General features: G+C 36.3%; 1 protein-coding gene across 8 annotated transcripts in view; it reads left to right on the top strand.

The window, feature by feature from the left end:
• The window catches only part of col16a1 (collagen, type XVI, alpha 1), a 105,686-nt gene that overhangs the window by 10,273 nt on the left and 78,086 nt on the right, over positions 1 to 17,327 (top strand). For all 8 annotated transcript variants that reach the window (XM_038271929.1, XM_038271928.1, XM_038271931.1 and 5 more), the window contains 3 exons: positions 1,330 to 1,471; positions 12,760 to 12,828; positions 14,519 to 14,636. In XM_038271929.1, the coding sequence (XP_038127857.1) occupies positions 1,396 to 1,471; positions 12,760 to 12,828; positions 14,519 to 14,636 (263 nt within the window). In that variant the 5' untranslated portion in view covers positions 1,330 to 1,395. The remainder of the gene's footprint in view (positions 1 to 1,329; positions 1,472 to 12,759; positions 12,829 to 14,518; positions 14,637 to 17,327) is intronic.

Here is a 17,327-nt window from a genome sequence, read left to right as displayed (position 1 = left end):
CATTTTGATTTTATTTAACTATGTTTACTTCAGTTTTTCTGCTGTCCTTTAATCTCAAGACATTAGATAATCAGAGTACCACAAGGTTTAACTGTCAGTGTAATGTTGTTCTTTTATGGAATGTATTTTAAGTTTTACAGAAGAGATAAGCATGTGCAGATCTTCAAGGAAAAATCCCTTTCTGTGTTCAGAGTCTACAGAATAGCTTTCCAAACATCTTGGGGATCATTGGAATGTATTTTGCTAAATGTGAAGTCGACCTTTTTTCATCTTCTCGTTCAGCGGTAGATTTTATCTTGAAACGTATCCATAGATGCCATTTTTTCTCAGTCTATTTCTGAGAAGTGGGTGTTGAAAACTGACCCTAACCCAGATAAAAGACCCCTGAATAGCTTTACATGTAGCTCTAGGGGTTTCTCTGATCTCCTAGTTGAGTCATTGTTGCCCTTTTAAAAATAATAATAAAAATAGACCTCTCTTTCAGGTTCTGAAAGGTTCACCTCTATTCAATGTTTTTCCACACTCGCAGACTATTTCTCTCACTGTGTGTTGCTGGAGTCGCAAAGCCTTCAAAATGGCTCTGTCTCCCTTTCAAGATGGATAAATGTCAATGACATTGTTTCCGGCATCTTAGTGAACTTTTAAGATGCCTCTTTATTTAATCCATATGGCCTGAAAGGTTGTGTCTTGATTCTACATATGTGGCACTACAAAGACCACATAATTTTTTAAGTTAATATTTTTTGAAGAGATTAGCAAGCTTTCATAATCAATTTTGACTTGACAAGGGAGAAATTGCTTATTTTACACATGACTGGGAGAAACTGGGTATTGCTTTCCTTTATAAATGAAATCATAATATTTTTAACACATATTTAGTGTTAACTTGGATTTATTGTTGTGATGTCACAATTTAATAGTGTAGAATGAAACATTGAAGTTTGATCTGGGAAAAAAAAGGAAGAATTAAAGAATCTGTGAGGTCACAGATAGCTTTTTGGAGCACTATATTTACATGCACATGCATTCGTGTGCTCTTCATTCAAAGGGCAACCAGATGGACAGGATAATGACTATGATCAGACTTTTGCAGAGTTACACTTCTTAATGAGGGCCATTCTGGTTAATTCATATGCCACTAACAAAGCCTGCAACATACCACATCATTAACACATCAACTGTGACTGACTCATAAATATACATCAACGTGTACTTAAGAGTCTGGCATAATGCACAGCTGTCGGTGGAATGAGCAGACTTGGTGGTGAACTGACAGAAAAAGAAAAATGTAACATCGTTGACTTTGACTTTTTTTCTTATGTTCCCCAGTCGGCTGGAAGCAGAGGCAGTGGGAAGGAAGGAGAGGTGTGGGGCTCTTTTCAGAGGGATTCAACCATGTGGCTTCTCTGCTGTTGCTTGAATCTGCTGCTCATCAGTTTAGGATCTTGTGACACATTGATGACAAAAGAAGGTGAGTCTAAACATATTCAAGTCTTGGATTTTTATCTGTCAGAAAATGCAGCAGTAAAAACCACCAAGGTGTGTTAAAGTGGACCCTAAGAATTACCACCCAATCAGGTTTTTCACATTTTGTTACTATACAACAACAAACTAAGCTATGGTGCAATTTTATGTTATCAACTGACACAAAGTAATACATATATTGTAAGTTGGATCTTTATAAAATATGGTTTTAAAAATGTATCATAAATAGGAATCTACAAATTGTGAGTGTTTTTTAGTGTTTTCAGTTTTACTCTAATATCCCTAAATAGAATGAAATACAATCATTTGTCTTCAAATGTGAGCTAATTATTGTGTGTAAAATTCTATCCTCATAAATATGTTATGTTTTGCGCAGTTGCAAAACCCTGGTGACAGAATCTATTAATGGGACAACTAAGCTTTTTGGCTTATATGCAAAGCATGTTGTGTTAATTAACACACCATTCACACTGTAAATATAATTGTGGCACTATCAAATTGTGAGGATGCATTCTCCTGCAGAAATTGATAAGCTAATCAAAATTGATATGAAAAACATTCAAGCTAAAAGAAGGGACATATTGAGGAAAGCAGCTGCAAAAGACCAGAGACTGTGGCTGGATCAGCACTTTATCTCCCAGCAGGTCGGCAATAGAATCACAGTTAAGGATAAAATGGATATTTGGAACAAACTATGTTCATGTATTTAAAGTACAGTCAAAATCTAGATATTCATCCAATTAAGAATGTATTAAAAAATATGCAAGGGGCCTTTCATTGAAACTGTTATTAAGGCTGAATCTGAGCTATTTTGCAAAGTAGAGACATGCCCTAAATGACTTGCAATTATAATTCCAGCATGATATACAAAATGTTAGCTCAGGGTGGCATTGACAAATCTATATCACATTTGTCTTTTATTTTTTCAAGAAAAAAAAAGATAAAAAGAGTTCCTTGACACAAGTTTGTTGTAATTTGACAAAATGTGAAGATTTGTAACAGGATTTATTTCAACTGTTATCAAAGCCCTGCACTAATAGTATGTTTATTTTGCACCAGAGCACTGATAATTTTAGTTCTGAATGAATGGTTTATAGTACTTTATGCACGGGAATAGAACGTTTCAAGTTTAAAAGGTTAACAAACTATAATTCCATCTAATTTGTAACTTTCTTTTAAACCACTCTAGCCATTGATTTTAGAATCACGATATCAGCCTTCGAAAAAAATCCTTCAAACTACATTGGTGACTGTTGGGGAATTGAAGGAAGTGCCAACATAACTTTCTGTAACTGTGATTGATCTGTTTCCTGGTTTCTGGTCATTTAACCATTTTATTATTATTTTCTTTATTTTATACTATTTTATATGATTTTATTATTGTTGTTTGTTATTTCTTCTGATGCCATTGATATTTCCCACTTAGAAGAGACATTTTGATCTGAATGAGGCTTTACTTGTTTAAATAAGTATTTTAGTGTGTATTTTCCATTAGTAAATTGCCCCCAGTTATCTCCATCAGTCATCTCAGGTGCTCTGTCCAGCTTTGCAACAAACTTTTAGCTATCAGTACAGCCGTAAGAACTTGTCCACATTCCAGGTGAGGCGCTGCTCATCTCGAACCCACCTAATATCACCACTCAGATGTCAGTTATGTTGAGATTGACCAATAGGAACACAGGCCCACCTATGACGACATTTTCACATGGAGAGAATACTCCAGAATCGAGAGCAAATACTAAGGTTTTGAGATAGGGAAGAAGAAAAGATTTGATAGAGCAATCTATATTTGATAGACAATCTTTTCACTCTGAAGAAATATCTTTTTTAAGCTCTTGACAAGCTTTTGAAACGCTGGCTACTCAGCTGTAGAAATAGGTAGCATATCCTTCACGACATACTCATCCACCAGCATTCTCACTTCTCTTGGATCAAACATCCTCACCTGTGTTCTGGAAAAATTAAATTTTTTTTTTTAGACTTGCTAACCACACATTCTTCAGACTTATTGCTGGTAAAGCTAAGTGTATGCCAGACATTCCAGAATCTTCTAAAATGCTAGCATATGCTCAACTTTCCATGTATTCTTTTAATTTTGGGAGTATACATAGAGTATTCATAATAAGTCCAAAACTTATGTCCAATGACAGCCTAACTTATGCATAACTCATGGCAGCGTAATGCCCATGAAATGTCAAAAGCCAGTGTCCTGAGGGGGGCAGCAATGTGCCTTAAGGCGCCTGGCCTGCATAAAAAGATTTTCTTAGATTGCAGTATTAACCTAACTGCTGTTTACCGCACCATCCCAAAAGAAAAAGAATAAATAAATAAATAGAAAAAGAAAGGAAGAGGGTTTGCAGTCGCTGCAGATTCAGCATCATGTCTGCTAGGAAGTTCGTTGGTCGTGGGCCTGAATGCAGGTAGGATCCATCACACTCACCTTCGCAGTCATCCAATGATGGGGATGAAGTCTGGAGCAGAACTGAATTTTTCCTCCTCTGAATCACCTTTTATACCAAAACGCCACAAATACACCATTGTGCAATAGCTGTAAGTTAGAAACATGTTCAGCAGTCGCCTGGGAAACTGACCCATAACTTATCCAGCGTATGCCAGCTGTTTTCTCAGATTTTTCAGGCATACGCTGCCTAAATTGTCAAGATGTGACAGGGGCTTAAGAGGTCGTAATCCTCAAGCTTAATGTTGCTGTGCACGCTCTCTGGTGTTTCTTGTGGTTACTATTATATTTATTTCTAGCCATAGACAGTTTGCTCATGTGCCCACCAGCACACATGGTGCATTTTACTGTGGTGCTCTTATCCATTTCAGTGACATAATTAAAATAATGGGAGTATAGCCCCTTGGAAAACGTTGAATCGATTGTACCACCACCATTCTTCTTCCTCTTCTTCCGGGCTTGTAAAACTGTATTCTTCTTCTGTTGCTTTTAAAACTATCCTCTTCATATTTTGTTGTAAACCTGTCTTCTTCCTCTGTCTTAAAACTGTCTTTTCCTGATATAATACAAGACCCTCCAAAAAAATGTCTTCTTCACCCCTTTATTAAGCTGTTGGCAGTGGGTTTTTCAGTTCAGATTGTTATGCGTTACCCACCTTAATAACTGAAATAATAAAACAGAAATTTAGTTTGTACCGGGGTATATTACACTGTTACTTGTGTAACGCCTCAACCCCAACATTGTTTGTAACTAAGAGCAAAGTCAAAGGGTATTTATCAATATCTTGACGTCCAAGTCAATGATTCTCACTTCAAAAAGCAAGGTTTTCCTCTCCAAATCGGAGAGGAGGTGTTTTAGGCCCAGATGATGGCCCAAATCATGCTGGAGGAGTTAGACGTTGTGTAAGGAAAGAGGAATATTTGGGCAATTCTGCTAACACTGATGCTACCAGGCCTTGTCCCAGAAAAAGCAAAAGACTATGGACACAAGTGCAAACATTTCCTGCTAGAGTTACCTATCTTGCATTAACTACAAAAGCATGTCTGTTTGTGCCTGTGAATCTAACCTTACAATGAAAGCCCTGTAATTACAGCTCATCTACTGGTTGAATACACTGAGGTTGGGATGGGAGTGAAAAGATGTGTTTTTATTATGTGTGGTTGTGTTTCTTACATGAACCATCAATCATTCTTTTGTTTCATTTTATGTCAGGGAGAATATATTATTTTTAAGTGCTTCCATTTAACTTTATCTAAAGCTTTATATACATTTCTGTTCTGGCGAAAATGTGCATTCGTCTCACCATATGTTATGGATTGCCTTTGTGCGAAAAGAGACAAAAATAGACAATCCATGAATCAAGGAGGCATACAGGTAAAGAGAAATCCTTTTTTTTTTTTTTCATATATTTTCTTCTGAACTGTCATACTCCCTCATCAGGTTGTCAGTTTGTTCTCCAGGGCCCGTTCTGTGATATCACTTGAGGGTACGGGTTAGCAATCCCCTGGAACTTTGGAGCTCTGAAGGTAGCGTTTGTGGAGGAGATGGTGCCCCTTGGGAGAACATAGTTGGAGCATTTCAAAGACAAAGTCAGGTTGCAGTTCCCCTGAGTCTTCCCCTTCAGTAGTTGAAAGAAATTGCCTTTTCTAAAAATGCAGCTCTAACACTCTGTCTCGGGAAGTATCACACACACAGTATTCCTGTCCCCTAAATTATCTAAGTATCAGTTATTTTGTAATTTGATGACTGTTTCCCTGGATAGCAGATCAGTATATGACTTATACCTCAAAGTTGAGCTGGTATTGGGAAAAATCTGATATGACATATCAGCCAGTTTGCACAGCAAGAAAAAGAAGGATTTATGTATTGATTTGTTTTGAGTCTGTTTCCTCCTGTCTTTATGTTAGCCACAGAATGATTTGTGCTGTCTGGTGTCTGTGAATTAGAATTGTCTCATTTGTCAGCACAGAAGTCAAAATGAAAGCAGAAATAGGGATTTAAAAGTCTGAATAAAGTCTGAGAAGCTGGAATGAAATTTTTTTTTTTGCATATTAAAAAAAAAGATCCTCTCATCCTCAATGTTTTGTCCTATAAGGGAAGGGTTACCTGGAGATAAATTGACACATCCCCTGTGGTGATCTGTTTCTATCAGTCAACATTAAGTAGTCTGACCAGGAGGTGATGCTTCTCTTTAGATCTTAATGTCCACAAATCATGACAGAAAGAATATTTTAGTACAAATATTGATGTTTAAAAAGTAATTGCAGAGGACTAGCCAAGAACCAGCCAAGGGCCCATCAAGGAAAGTGGGGAAATTTTGAATGGCAACTACTGTAATATTATCTTATTCTCTTCTTCTAGAACTTTATAAACCTTCATTTTCTAAATTCATACCCCATACAGCTCCACAGTTATGTTCATGGAGCTGAATTTTGCACCATTTTCAGCTAACAGCGTCTTCACACGTGTAATCTTTATCTAGACTTCCCCTTACAGTTGAATTTTTTCAATATTTTACCTTCTAAATATTAACTTGTGTCCCCTGTGTAGTGCTAGTTATACAGCATGAATAAGTGTGTGCAGTGCACTGACAGTAAATCAAAGAACTAGCAGGAACTGCAGACATAATTTTCAGTTTCTCCACACGATTTCACTAACTGATCCTCATTCAAATTAGATGTGGAATTATTTTAACATAAAACTACTGAACTGTGTAACATCAGATGTTCCTTTCCTGGTATCTTCAAGCTTAAAGAGCACCTGAGGTAACACTAAAAATGCTAGAAAGCTATTCTTACTCCACGAACACTGATCCCTGAATATCATGTCTTAAAGAAAAGAGATTCGATCAGATTCGATGTAATAAATGTATTATTTTATCTCTCCCATTAACGGTGCATAACATGATCTGCAAATGCCATACGATAGGGGTTGGGAATGGACCTTTGTATGTCTTTTCAACCTCTGTGAGATATATGAAAATAGTTTTTTTTAACCTTTTTTCCAGTGACCTAGTCATATTCACTTAACACCATATAAATAGTAACATAAAAAAACAGAGAAGGGTTTGTAGACATTGTGTGTTGAAATTTTATCCCATATCTTATAGTGTAGGCTATGTTGAAAGCATATAAATGTGTATGTGATGAGTCAGTCTAGGTCCATGTGATAGGAGTTTAAACTAAAAGCATTTGGGGGCATACAAGGGGAAAAAAATGAGTGAGCTCATCGCCCTGGAGTGCTACGTTTTAAGCCTCTCCACTTCACTGTGCTGCAACTTTTATCTCTTGGGGGGAAAAAAGGGGAAAATGTCGACTGCCATTAGTTCAAAGGGGCAAGTCTAATTCAAGCTGTCAATCCATTCCACTTTCCAAAGCAGCTTTACATTGCTGAACATGACAATGTTGTTTCATTGCATCAGCAGCTATATCATCGAGCGTTCCTCTTTCTTTACAATATTGCATTGCCTGACCAGATATATTAGGGGAAGACTTTTCCATTTACCCTAGCTTTCTGCTGATCAGCAGCACTAGCCATTATGTAAAGGTGCAATTTTAAAAGTTATTGAATAACTTTCATCTTCTTTCACATAGAGTCACTGCTCATGTTTCCTATGTAAAATCCCCCACTTTTAAATGACCAACCCAAGAAAGGAAAGAAGTGAAAGGAGTAAATCAGAAAATAGACAAAATATACAATAATACAATGAAGGGAGGACACTTTTGACAAATAAGAACATCATTACATTTAAAAATACAAATACTGTGTGGTTGCATTCTAATTTGGAGCCATCAAAAACTTAAATCTAGTCCCTCTTTTAAACAGAAGAAAATTTCTCTAGGGGAGAGTGGGGTTACTTGAAGCATTTTTTTACAACACTGTCCACAATGGAAAGTGATGCACCATTAAAACCAAAATATATACATTTATTTCTGGGTTTTTACCATCAGTAAAAATGCTAAAACTATATTCTTAGAAGAAACCTTGAACTCTCTTATTGGATATTAACATTCTCAACCAAGGCAATTTACTGTAAAGGTAGCCCCTGTGTTTCGATCCTAAGTTACCAACGTCACCAACTAACAGGTTGGCACTCAAGTGGTGAGGGTTTGTCCTTGTCAAAACACTTTACCTGCCTTGCAGGCTTTATAATGATGGTACAGCTACATTTATGTCAGTCTATCATTCTCTGTGGTGATCAGCAAATGGATGTTTGAAGGCAAATGTTGGTGGAACAAAATTTAATGCAGAAGAACTATGGTGGATTTAGTTTAACCACTGGCTCAACTTACCAGAGGTACTGTACTTGTTTTAAACTACGCCCACTAACACCACAAAAAAACGGAAAAGAACAAACAAACAAAAAAAACGACTTAACTTAGCATTTCAGGCTAATCATTAGATGGTTTAATGGTTCATATAGGTAAATATGTTGGTCATTAACATGTATAGCATTCATATTTAGACCATATTTAGTGACCTTTCTTAAAATCATTACAATTAATTAATTTTTTTTTATTGAATCGAATGTAATTATCAAAATTGCTAAAATGCACAATATTGGTACAATATTTACTCTGACAAACAAAATAACTTTTTTTTTTTTTTTTAAGAAAACATACTAACCAGATCACCACATGTCCTTATAGGTTGCAGGGACAGTGGAATTGAGGGTGCCTGCAGAATGTATGGTCATGTTTTCCTATTTACAGGCAGTGGGTCTATACTGTATACCCAGTGTCTTATCTTATTCAGCCCTCCCGCACTGAAAAATGTAAACTGAAAAAACACTTCAGAACTATGTATTTTTTTACATTGACCTAAGTCATTTAATTTATACACCTTTCAAAAAACAGAGTGAAACTCAAGAACTAGTGTTTTACCTCTAAACGATATATCATATCTAGGTTATCTCTTAACATTGGCAAGACTTATAATAATAATAATAATAAATTTTATTTGTAATGCACTTTACATTTAGAAAAACTCCTCAAAGTGCTTCAAGTCAAATCATCATAGAAATCATCATTAAAAACTAAACCTCATTAAAGTACATATGAATAAATAAGTCAGTGGCATCATTATAAAAGGTTGTAACAGTTGTAAGTTCTGCTAAAAAGAAATGTTTTTAATCCTATTTTAAAAGACTAGATAGTCTGTGATTCACTCGGCTGATCAGGGAGAGGATTCCATGTCCGAGGAGCAGCAGAGCAGAAGGCACAATGGCAAGTGGTGCTTAGCTTAGCCTTGGGGGAGGAGGAGGTGGTTTGAGTGTTTTGTGCGGCGGGATCGTGTTGTAGTGAAAGGGGTGAGCAGTTCTTTTAGGTACAGGGGAGAGCCTCTCTCAGCAGTTAACTGTATGACTGCCAACATAGCATCATTACCTGCTTTGGCAAGGCTTAAACACAGTGGAGATCGAAATCAGCAAAAATCTTCTCTTTGGGCAACATTCAGCTACTAGCAGGATTCTGGCATAACCATTTCTACATACTTTGAGCTAATTGGCTTGTCAACAAGCACAAACTTTGCTTTGATAAACCCTTCAGAGAAGGGGCTCCAATAATGCGGTATATCCTACGCCAAACTGGTTAAGTGCTTTGCATTTGCAAAATCCAAAAATTAGGATTTGTCGTTTTGCCTTATTCAAAATCAATAACTTTCTCTCTCTGGTGTAGTTAACTCTACAAGTTTAACAGAACACCCATTTTGATGTGGTTGCAGCTGGAAGAAGTAAGGCATATGCTTTAAATACATTTACCCGAACCAACTATGTTAAAACACATATTTACTAGTGTATTTCAATAAATATTCATCCATCCATTTATCCATTTTGTCCCACTTAGTCCTGTTCAGGGTCGCAGTGGGGCCGATGTCTATCTCCGGTAGTCTATGAACGAGAGACTGAGTAGACCTTGGACAGGTCGCCAGTCTGTCCCACGGCAACAAAGAGACACAAAGACACACAACCGTGCACACACAGTCACACCTAAGGAAAATTTAGAGAGGCTAGTTAACCTAACAGTCATGTTTTCTGGACTGTGGGAGAAAGCCAGAGTACCCTGAGAAAACCCATGCATGCATGGGGAAAACATGCAAACACCATGCAGAAAGACCCTAGGCCAGGAATAAAACGAAGATCCTTTTTGCTGCAAGGCAAAAGTGCTATCCACTGTACCACCCAAACCATAAATATTCACTACAGTTAAATTACTTTAAATCACAACCATGACCGATAGCAGTTTTTTTGTGCTCTGTTTATACATTGGTAAGCATACCCATTGCCTGAGGGACAGCTAAGTCAATTAAATTAATCCCCCAGAGTAAATGCTCATTAGATTTCCATTAAAAATTGCTGGATTATGTCTAAAAATCATACCTGTTGTTTAAAGACAAAAAGTAAGCAAAAAAAGGGAAGCTGATTTGTTTTTATCTTGCAAAGTCAGTATGTTTTTTTTTATGTTGTTTTTGTTTTAAATATTTGGATAAGATATATAAGTGAAATAATTCTTTATCCATGCTGAAAAACCTTCTACCTTGAAAAACGAATGGAAAAATGTTAATGCATGTTGGCTGACCAGAGGAAAAGTGTTCATGGAGCACAAGAATGTGCTTCAGCTGATGTGGACTCTATGGTCTGAAAAGTCTTTGTGTATTAAGATATCGCTTTACATCTCACTCTGTTATTGCCTTAATTTTCCTCTTTCATCTTCTCTTCTGGCATTTATTTTCCCTCCATCTCCTCTGTTAACCTGTTTAAATTTTCTGCCACCCACTTGCCTTCAGCCAGAATACCCCTCTGTCTGACAGAGCTTTCATCTTTGCTTTGACAGATGGAAATAAGAGGGTGAGAAAAAAGCAAATAGGAAAGTAAGAAAGCAGAGTAGGAAGCCAAAGAAGGTAGATATTGGTGTCTTTTGATGAAAAAAAAGAAGTATGTGGACATAAAAACAATGACAAACTATTGTTTATTGGAATTTTTCTGTTTTTGGCTGCATTTTGTGCTTATTAAGGAAAAAACAGTGAACCTTAAAAGTCATGTGTGAGTTTGTACTCAGAAGACCCCAAACCTGTACTTGATTTCTTCACTTCATGTGTCATAATTGACCATTTGATTACATTTTTTTAAACCATAATCTGTAATTTAGTAACAACAGATTATCTGTTCAGATAGAATGGGATGTGCTTTTCTTTGAAGAAGACTTTCTTTAATTTGGAAGCCTGTGTGAACAGAATGTGCGGCGTCTCAAGTGATTGTGTTGATGTGATGTAACTTAAAATATTATTTCTGCTTCAAAGTTCATGCATTTCAAATGTGTTTAATGTGAGAATAATTTGCACACATCAAATGATGAATGATTAATTGTGAAGGGAGAGTTTTTCACCTTCAGTAGTTCACTGATAGTGGTTTTCTTTATGTCTATAAATTATGTTATGTTGTTTTGCTGTCTTGTTTGAAGTAGTTTAAACCAACAGTTGACCTTCTAGTATCGTATCACTCTGCCAACTTAAAAACTCCATACAATTAAACCTGTAAATGTCACCAATTAACCAACCTTGCTTGCATCGTTTACTTCCAGGTTGACGATTGTCAACTGTCAGCTTTTTCTTTATATATATTTTAAGAGTTATAGTTATGCTAAAGTTTTTTATTTTAGTGTTGACAGTACTAATTATATTAATAAAGCTACTAAAAATAGCCAAATCTCTGACCCAAAAAGTTACACATATACCAAAGTTATTACAAGTTTTAGAATTTATTACGATTTTTTTTTCTGGAAAAACATTTATTGATAACAATTTGTCATTTTTTGCATGTCTGAATTAAATCTGTGCTAATTATTCAATGTTTTTCAATACCCACCTTGTACTAATTCAGTAAAAGCCAATTAATTTCATAATAAGTAAACACTCTTCTATAAGACATACTCGCATTTATTTTTCTTTTCTACCCTGTAGTGCTCGACTATCTAACCAGAGATACATTAGAAAAATATTATATTTGATATTAAACATTCTTTTTGAAATTAATGACATTAAAGATGTAAAACTATAAAATAAATTTCACACTGTAGCATCAACATCTCCAGCTTTCAGTCTGGTACATATAGAGACCTTAATAATCGAAGTTGTTGTTGAGACGATCACACGGTAGAGAAAAGTATTTAGTTTTATTTTTGGTCATCATATGGTTCCATTTGCTCTCAGATTTTCTTGAAACAAAAACTATACATGGTAGAATGGTTTGCTCAGGCCTACTGCTCTTGGCCCCAAAGAGATCAATTAACTGTGAATCACTCTTGTTTCAGAGGGTCCATGTCTACCTGTATAGTTTTGGTTTTTCTAAACATCTTAAATCTTTACTACTCTGCAGTCAGGTGGGCTGTGCTGACAGGCAACACTTTACTCTGCAATCGACCCAGCGGGGTGAGAATGTGTCCATCAAAATGAGGCTACCGCGACAGACAAGCTGGGTGCTAGACAACCTGTCAGATCAGGTTGTGTTACACTCTGCAGCGCCTTGCCTTCATTTCAGCAGCCTGTCTGTGTTTTACACTTCTTTTAACTCTCTTTCGCCTCCAAGAGCTCGTTCTATCTATCTTTCGTAATAAATATTTCAGCTCCGCTCACATTTACGTTTGAAGTTGCTGATTTGCTCTCGCTCACAAACTCTGTCCGCATCACTTAGAAAGAAGTGTTGATGGTTTCTTTAGACATGTGTTGTCAGATGACTTTTTACATCTAACAGATGCTGTACATCTCAGGTTTTACAACATGTGAGTATTTTCTCATGTTTTTTTTTTCTTTTGTTCCCACAGGTACCCAGTGCCCGCCCTTACAAGTGGCTGAGTGGAAGTTCCCTCAGACAGCGAGGCAAAACATCACTGGTGAATGGGCAAGCTTAATTACTGATATTGAGAGGTTAAAATAAGTATTGACAATAACAATCTTTCTCACAGTACATGATTCCCATGGACATATTGATATATTTATTTTTTAAGCTAATAGTAACCCAAATTTCATTGAATCCGTTGTATTTAATTAGCTTCAATTCCCAGCATGTGTCATCTCAAGTTTATAGAGATATTCAAATCAAATCAAGCAGACACAATGGTTAAAAGGTTTCTGTCTAAGGATATCCAGCTGATTGCACTGGGTCATTGGCTTTGCAGGTTTCTCTCCTTCTGGATAAACAAATAGTTTTCACTAGGGCTGCAACTAACGATTATTTTACAAATCGATTAAACCGTTGATTATTTTTTCGATTGGTTAATAATGGGATAGGAAAAGGTTCCTTAAAGTAGACTTTTTGTGAAATTAAACAAGGTGTAACTAGAACTTTACCACTTGAGGAGTGCTGGATAGAGCATACTGATTGAAGAAAAAGATATTCATCTTAAATGCAAAACGTTAACCTTTATTTTCTTTTCTTTACAGTTTTGGTACAATTGCTGCTGTGGGTTGCTTTGTCAGCTAAAGGCACATTTAGAGTCTTTACACTCCAGTCAATGATTAATCAATTAGTAAATCAATTGACGATTATTTCAATAATCGATTATTCACAATTAATCTGATTGTTTCAGTTTTCTGAGTTTTCTCTTTCAAAGAAAACACAATCATTTCTTGAGGCCCAGTTATTTGAAATTATTCAGAAATGAATCGGTAGATCATTAAATACACAGTATGCTCACTTTTGTTTTTAATAACTTTAGTGAAGTAGGCATTGAAGTCATGGTGGTTAAGAAAATGTACAGAAACTACAGCATCTGCTAATTCCAGATATTCCTTCCTTCTTTCTGTGTCCTTCTGAATGTGGAAGTGGTGCAGAAGCACCGTGGTGAACGTGCCATAAGCTCTTTACACAATGTCACATCTCTGTCAGAAATCTTAAGAAGAGCACCTGGTTGTAGCCATATTTTTTGTTTTATTATTGCTCAACAGTGCTCACTGGGGTATTCAGAACGTTGGAGGCATGCATTTGTAGCATTTGTTTTTGACAACAATGAGATCGTGCAGGTCTCAGAAGAGTTTGATCTACAGATATAAATTAGACTTTAAGGCTAAATCTGGCATATTTACATGTTGAACCTTGTTGTGAGCATGTCAATGAATATTCATTTTTCGCATTTAAATAAAGATATAGAGTAGACTTATTTTGCTAAAAAGAGATCATTCTTCTGTGAGATCTGCAAAGAGAAACCTGTTCCAAGGCCCATAAGGTTGGAATAAGCCAGCTGATGTTAATTTAAACTAATAAGGCACAGAACTTTTCACTAAGTAATAACGTTCCAAGTGTTTTTTTTCACTTGGTTTGCCTTTTGTGGCCTCATTCCGTTCTTTTTTAAACGGTTCTTATCCTTCCACTTTATTTATTATAAATTACTCAATTTTGAACTTATTTCTCAGTATGCTCTGCTTGTCTGGATTAGCTAAATATTACCGACGTCTGGTGGGATGTTTGTGTCTACTGTATAGGAGTATTGCAATAATCATTACTGAGAAAAACTTTGCAGAGTTAAATGCTTATGTTGCCCAACATAATTATCTGACCTTTATTTCTTTTCCAACTGCCCCCAGGTTTTAATTTAGTGAGGAGGTTCTCCATGCTCAAAGACACAGATGTCAGGAAGATCCGCAACCCTCGAGGTTCTGTTATCCTACGCCTCGGCAAGGCACCACTCTTGCGCCCCAGCGAGTGAGTTCACTGTACATTTCTTTTTTTTTCTTCTCTGTTTTTCTTTGCTTCCTTACCCAACAGAGTTCATCTGGTAAAAAAATATGTTTTGTTCAGATTTAGGTAGGAGGGAGGAGAATAAAAGTTAAATTATGTGCAAAATTTCCAAAACTGTGTGGGCTCAGATTGACAGGCTTTCTCTTTTCCCATCTGTCTGAATGTCCCCTTTAGCCATATCAGCCTGTTAACCTCCACATGTCAGCACTTTCTAAAGGCTATTGCAAAAGAAAGCAGAAACACTGGTCAGGCACTGATTATGTGTCCATAATAACAAAATGTTACTGGCTTGTAAAACTGGATTCTTACAACCCTTTTTGTTATTATGGTTTTAACCACATCTATGTAGTAAAACGAGCATGCATAATGAAATCTCATCCTTATTTGCCTTGGCAGAATATGTAGCAGTGATGTCTTAATTAGGAGGCATCATGAAGTTACCAGCCACAAAAAAAGAAAAAGAAAAAAAGCATGTTCCTAACTTTGTCCCTGGGCATTTGTTTTGTTGCCGTTAAAAAAACCAAAAGCCTATGCCTTATTATATATGAACTTTTTTGATTGGTTGTAGACTGTTTTTAATGAAATGACAATTGCTTTTTAAGGTTTTGGTCTTTTTACTTTAAATGAAACAGATCTCAGAGATAAAGCTTTTTCCCTCGAAGTTGCCAAATGGGTCAGCCTAAAGCCCTGAGTATTTTATTACTCTGTGTTTGGATGTGATGTGTGAACTCCCTTGAAGATGAATCTGCCTACACAACACACTTTTTCACTTGAAACATTTTTATTTTTCTTGAAAGTGACAAAAATATTATTTGTCACTATCTTTAAGATGAGTTTTATACTGAAGAGAAGGAATGCACACACAAAAAGCTGTCACTTCTGTGTTGCAAAAGAACATTTCAAGATGTTTTTGCTTTTCTCCCAAGCATACAAGGAGAGTACAGCAAGGCTACTCCACATCTGTTTCATATTCCTTGCAATAACATTTTTCAGTGTGTACCTGTTTATCAAATTTTTTTTGCAGTCAGTTTTCACATTGAAGAAGGGACCCTGAATAAGTGCTTTAAATGCAAGAGAGGTGTGTCTTATATATATATATATTAGGGGTGAAGAACAAGTGTCATTCGCAATATAATATTGCGAATGACAATGAAATGAAAAGATATATAAATAGGTAAAGAAGGGGAAAACTACGCTGCTCAACGACTAGTCTTTTAAAATACATTCTCCATGGCTGGATATGCGTTATACAGTAAAGAGATTAATAACATGGCATCAATGCTCAGCTGCTTGTTTAAATAAGAAATAGAATAGAATAGAATAGAATAGAATAGAATAGAAAATCCCTTTATTACAGCAAAAGTGTTCATACAAATGTGGACCTTAAAAGTGTATAAAAATAACAGAATAAGTGACAGATTTAGAAAAAATATGAAAAAGATAAACAAATAAAACATTGTATTTTTCAGTGTTTTTACAAATATAAATACTGTGCATCTGAAGATTAGACAATCAATATACAGCTGTGAACATTTTTAAAATAATGGATATGTGAAAAAAAATAGCAGCCACACCAGAGATGTGCAAAAAATGACAGTGGCATGTTATACAAGTGACCAAAACATAAACTGTGCAAAAATCCGCATGAATGTAACATTTTATTGAAGTGTTTGGGAACAGTGATGTTTATAGTTCTACAGCTGCTGGGAGGAAGGATGTGTGATAATGCTCCTTGGTGCAATTAGGGTGTAGCAGTCTATCACTGAAGGAGCTTTCCAGTTCAAAAACAGCATCATGCACGGGGTGGGAGACATTATCCAACAGAGATGTTAATTTTGTTATGGTCGTTTTGTTTTCCACCTCCTGCACTGAGTCCAAGGGGCATCCAATCATAGAGCAGGCCTTCCTTATCAGCTTATCCAGCCGCTTTCTCTCAGCTACAGATAAGCCACTGCTCCAACAGACAGCTCCATAAAACATGGCTGATGTCACAACAGAGTCATAGCAGGTGTTTAGGAGTGCCCACAGCACTCCAAAAGACATCGGTCTCCTGAGCAGGAAGAGTATGCTCTGACCTTTCTTATACAGAGCCTCAGTGTGGTGAGTCCATTCCAGTTTGTTATTCAGGTGAACACCTCTGTGCTTATAAGAGTCCACTCTCTCAATGTCCATTCCCTGGATGTTCTCCCGTGTCAGTGGGGTGGATCTGCTTCTGCAAAAGTCAACCACTAGCTCCTTGGTTTTCCCTTCATTAATCAGGAGGTCGTTCTGCTGGCACCAGTCCACAAATCCTGGGTCCACAAAATAAGTTATCATCATTTCACCTAAATTGAAAATATCCATCTGTCATCCAAACCATCATGACCTTTGCTGGCATGTCAACAAAACCTTCAAATCAAACCTCATCAGCATTTTCTTTTATAATGTAGCAAAGCAGCTTAGCAACTGCTCTACTATCTTGTTATTGTATAACATGTCTTTTGAGAAGTAGTAAATTAGGCCCTGAAATTAGTTCATCCAGGCACAGTGAGAAGTTAATATAAGCTGTCAATATACTTTCCCATTTGATATTTACTACTTAAACTACAAATCTGTCATTTTATCATTTCAGTCTGTCTGGTGCATTCTGAGCAATCTATCCTTTACAGATTTGTG

This window comes from Cyprinodon tularosa, unplaced genomic scaffold (genome assembly GCF_016077235.1).
Source record: "Cyprinodon tularosa strain WSP-4 unplaced genomic scaffold, ASM1607723v1 ctg810, whole genome shotgun sequence".
In the NCBI taxonomy this organism is placed as follows: Eukaryota; Metazoa; Chordata; class Actinopteri; order Cyprinodontiformes; family Cyprinodontidae; genus Cyprinodon; species Cyprinodon tularosa.
The sequence above is the reverse complement of the archived record's forward strand: the minus strand, read 5'-3'. Positions and strand labels throughout refer to the sequence as shown.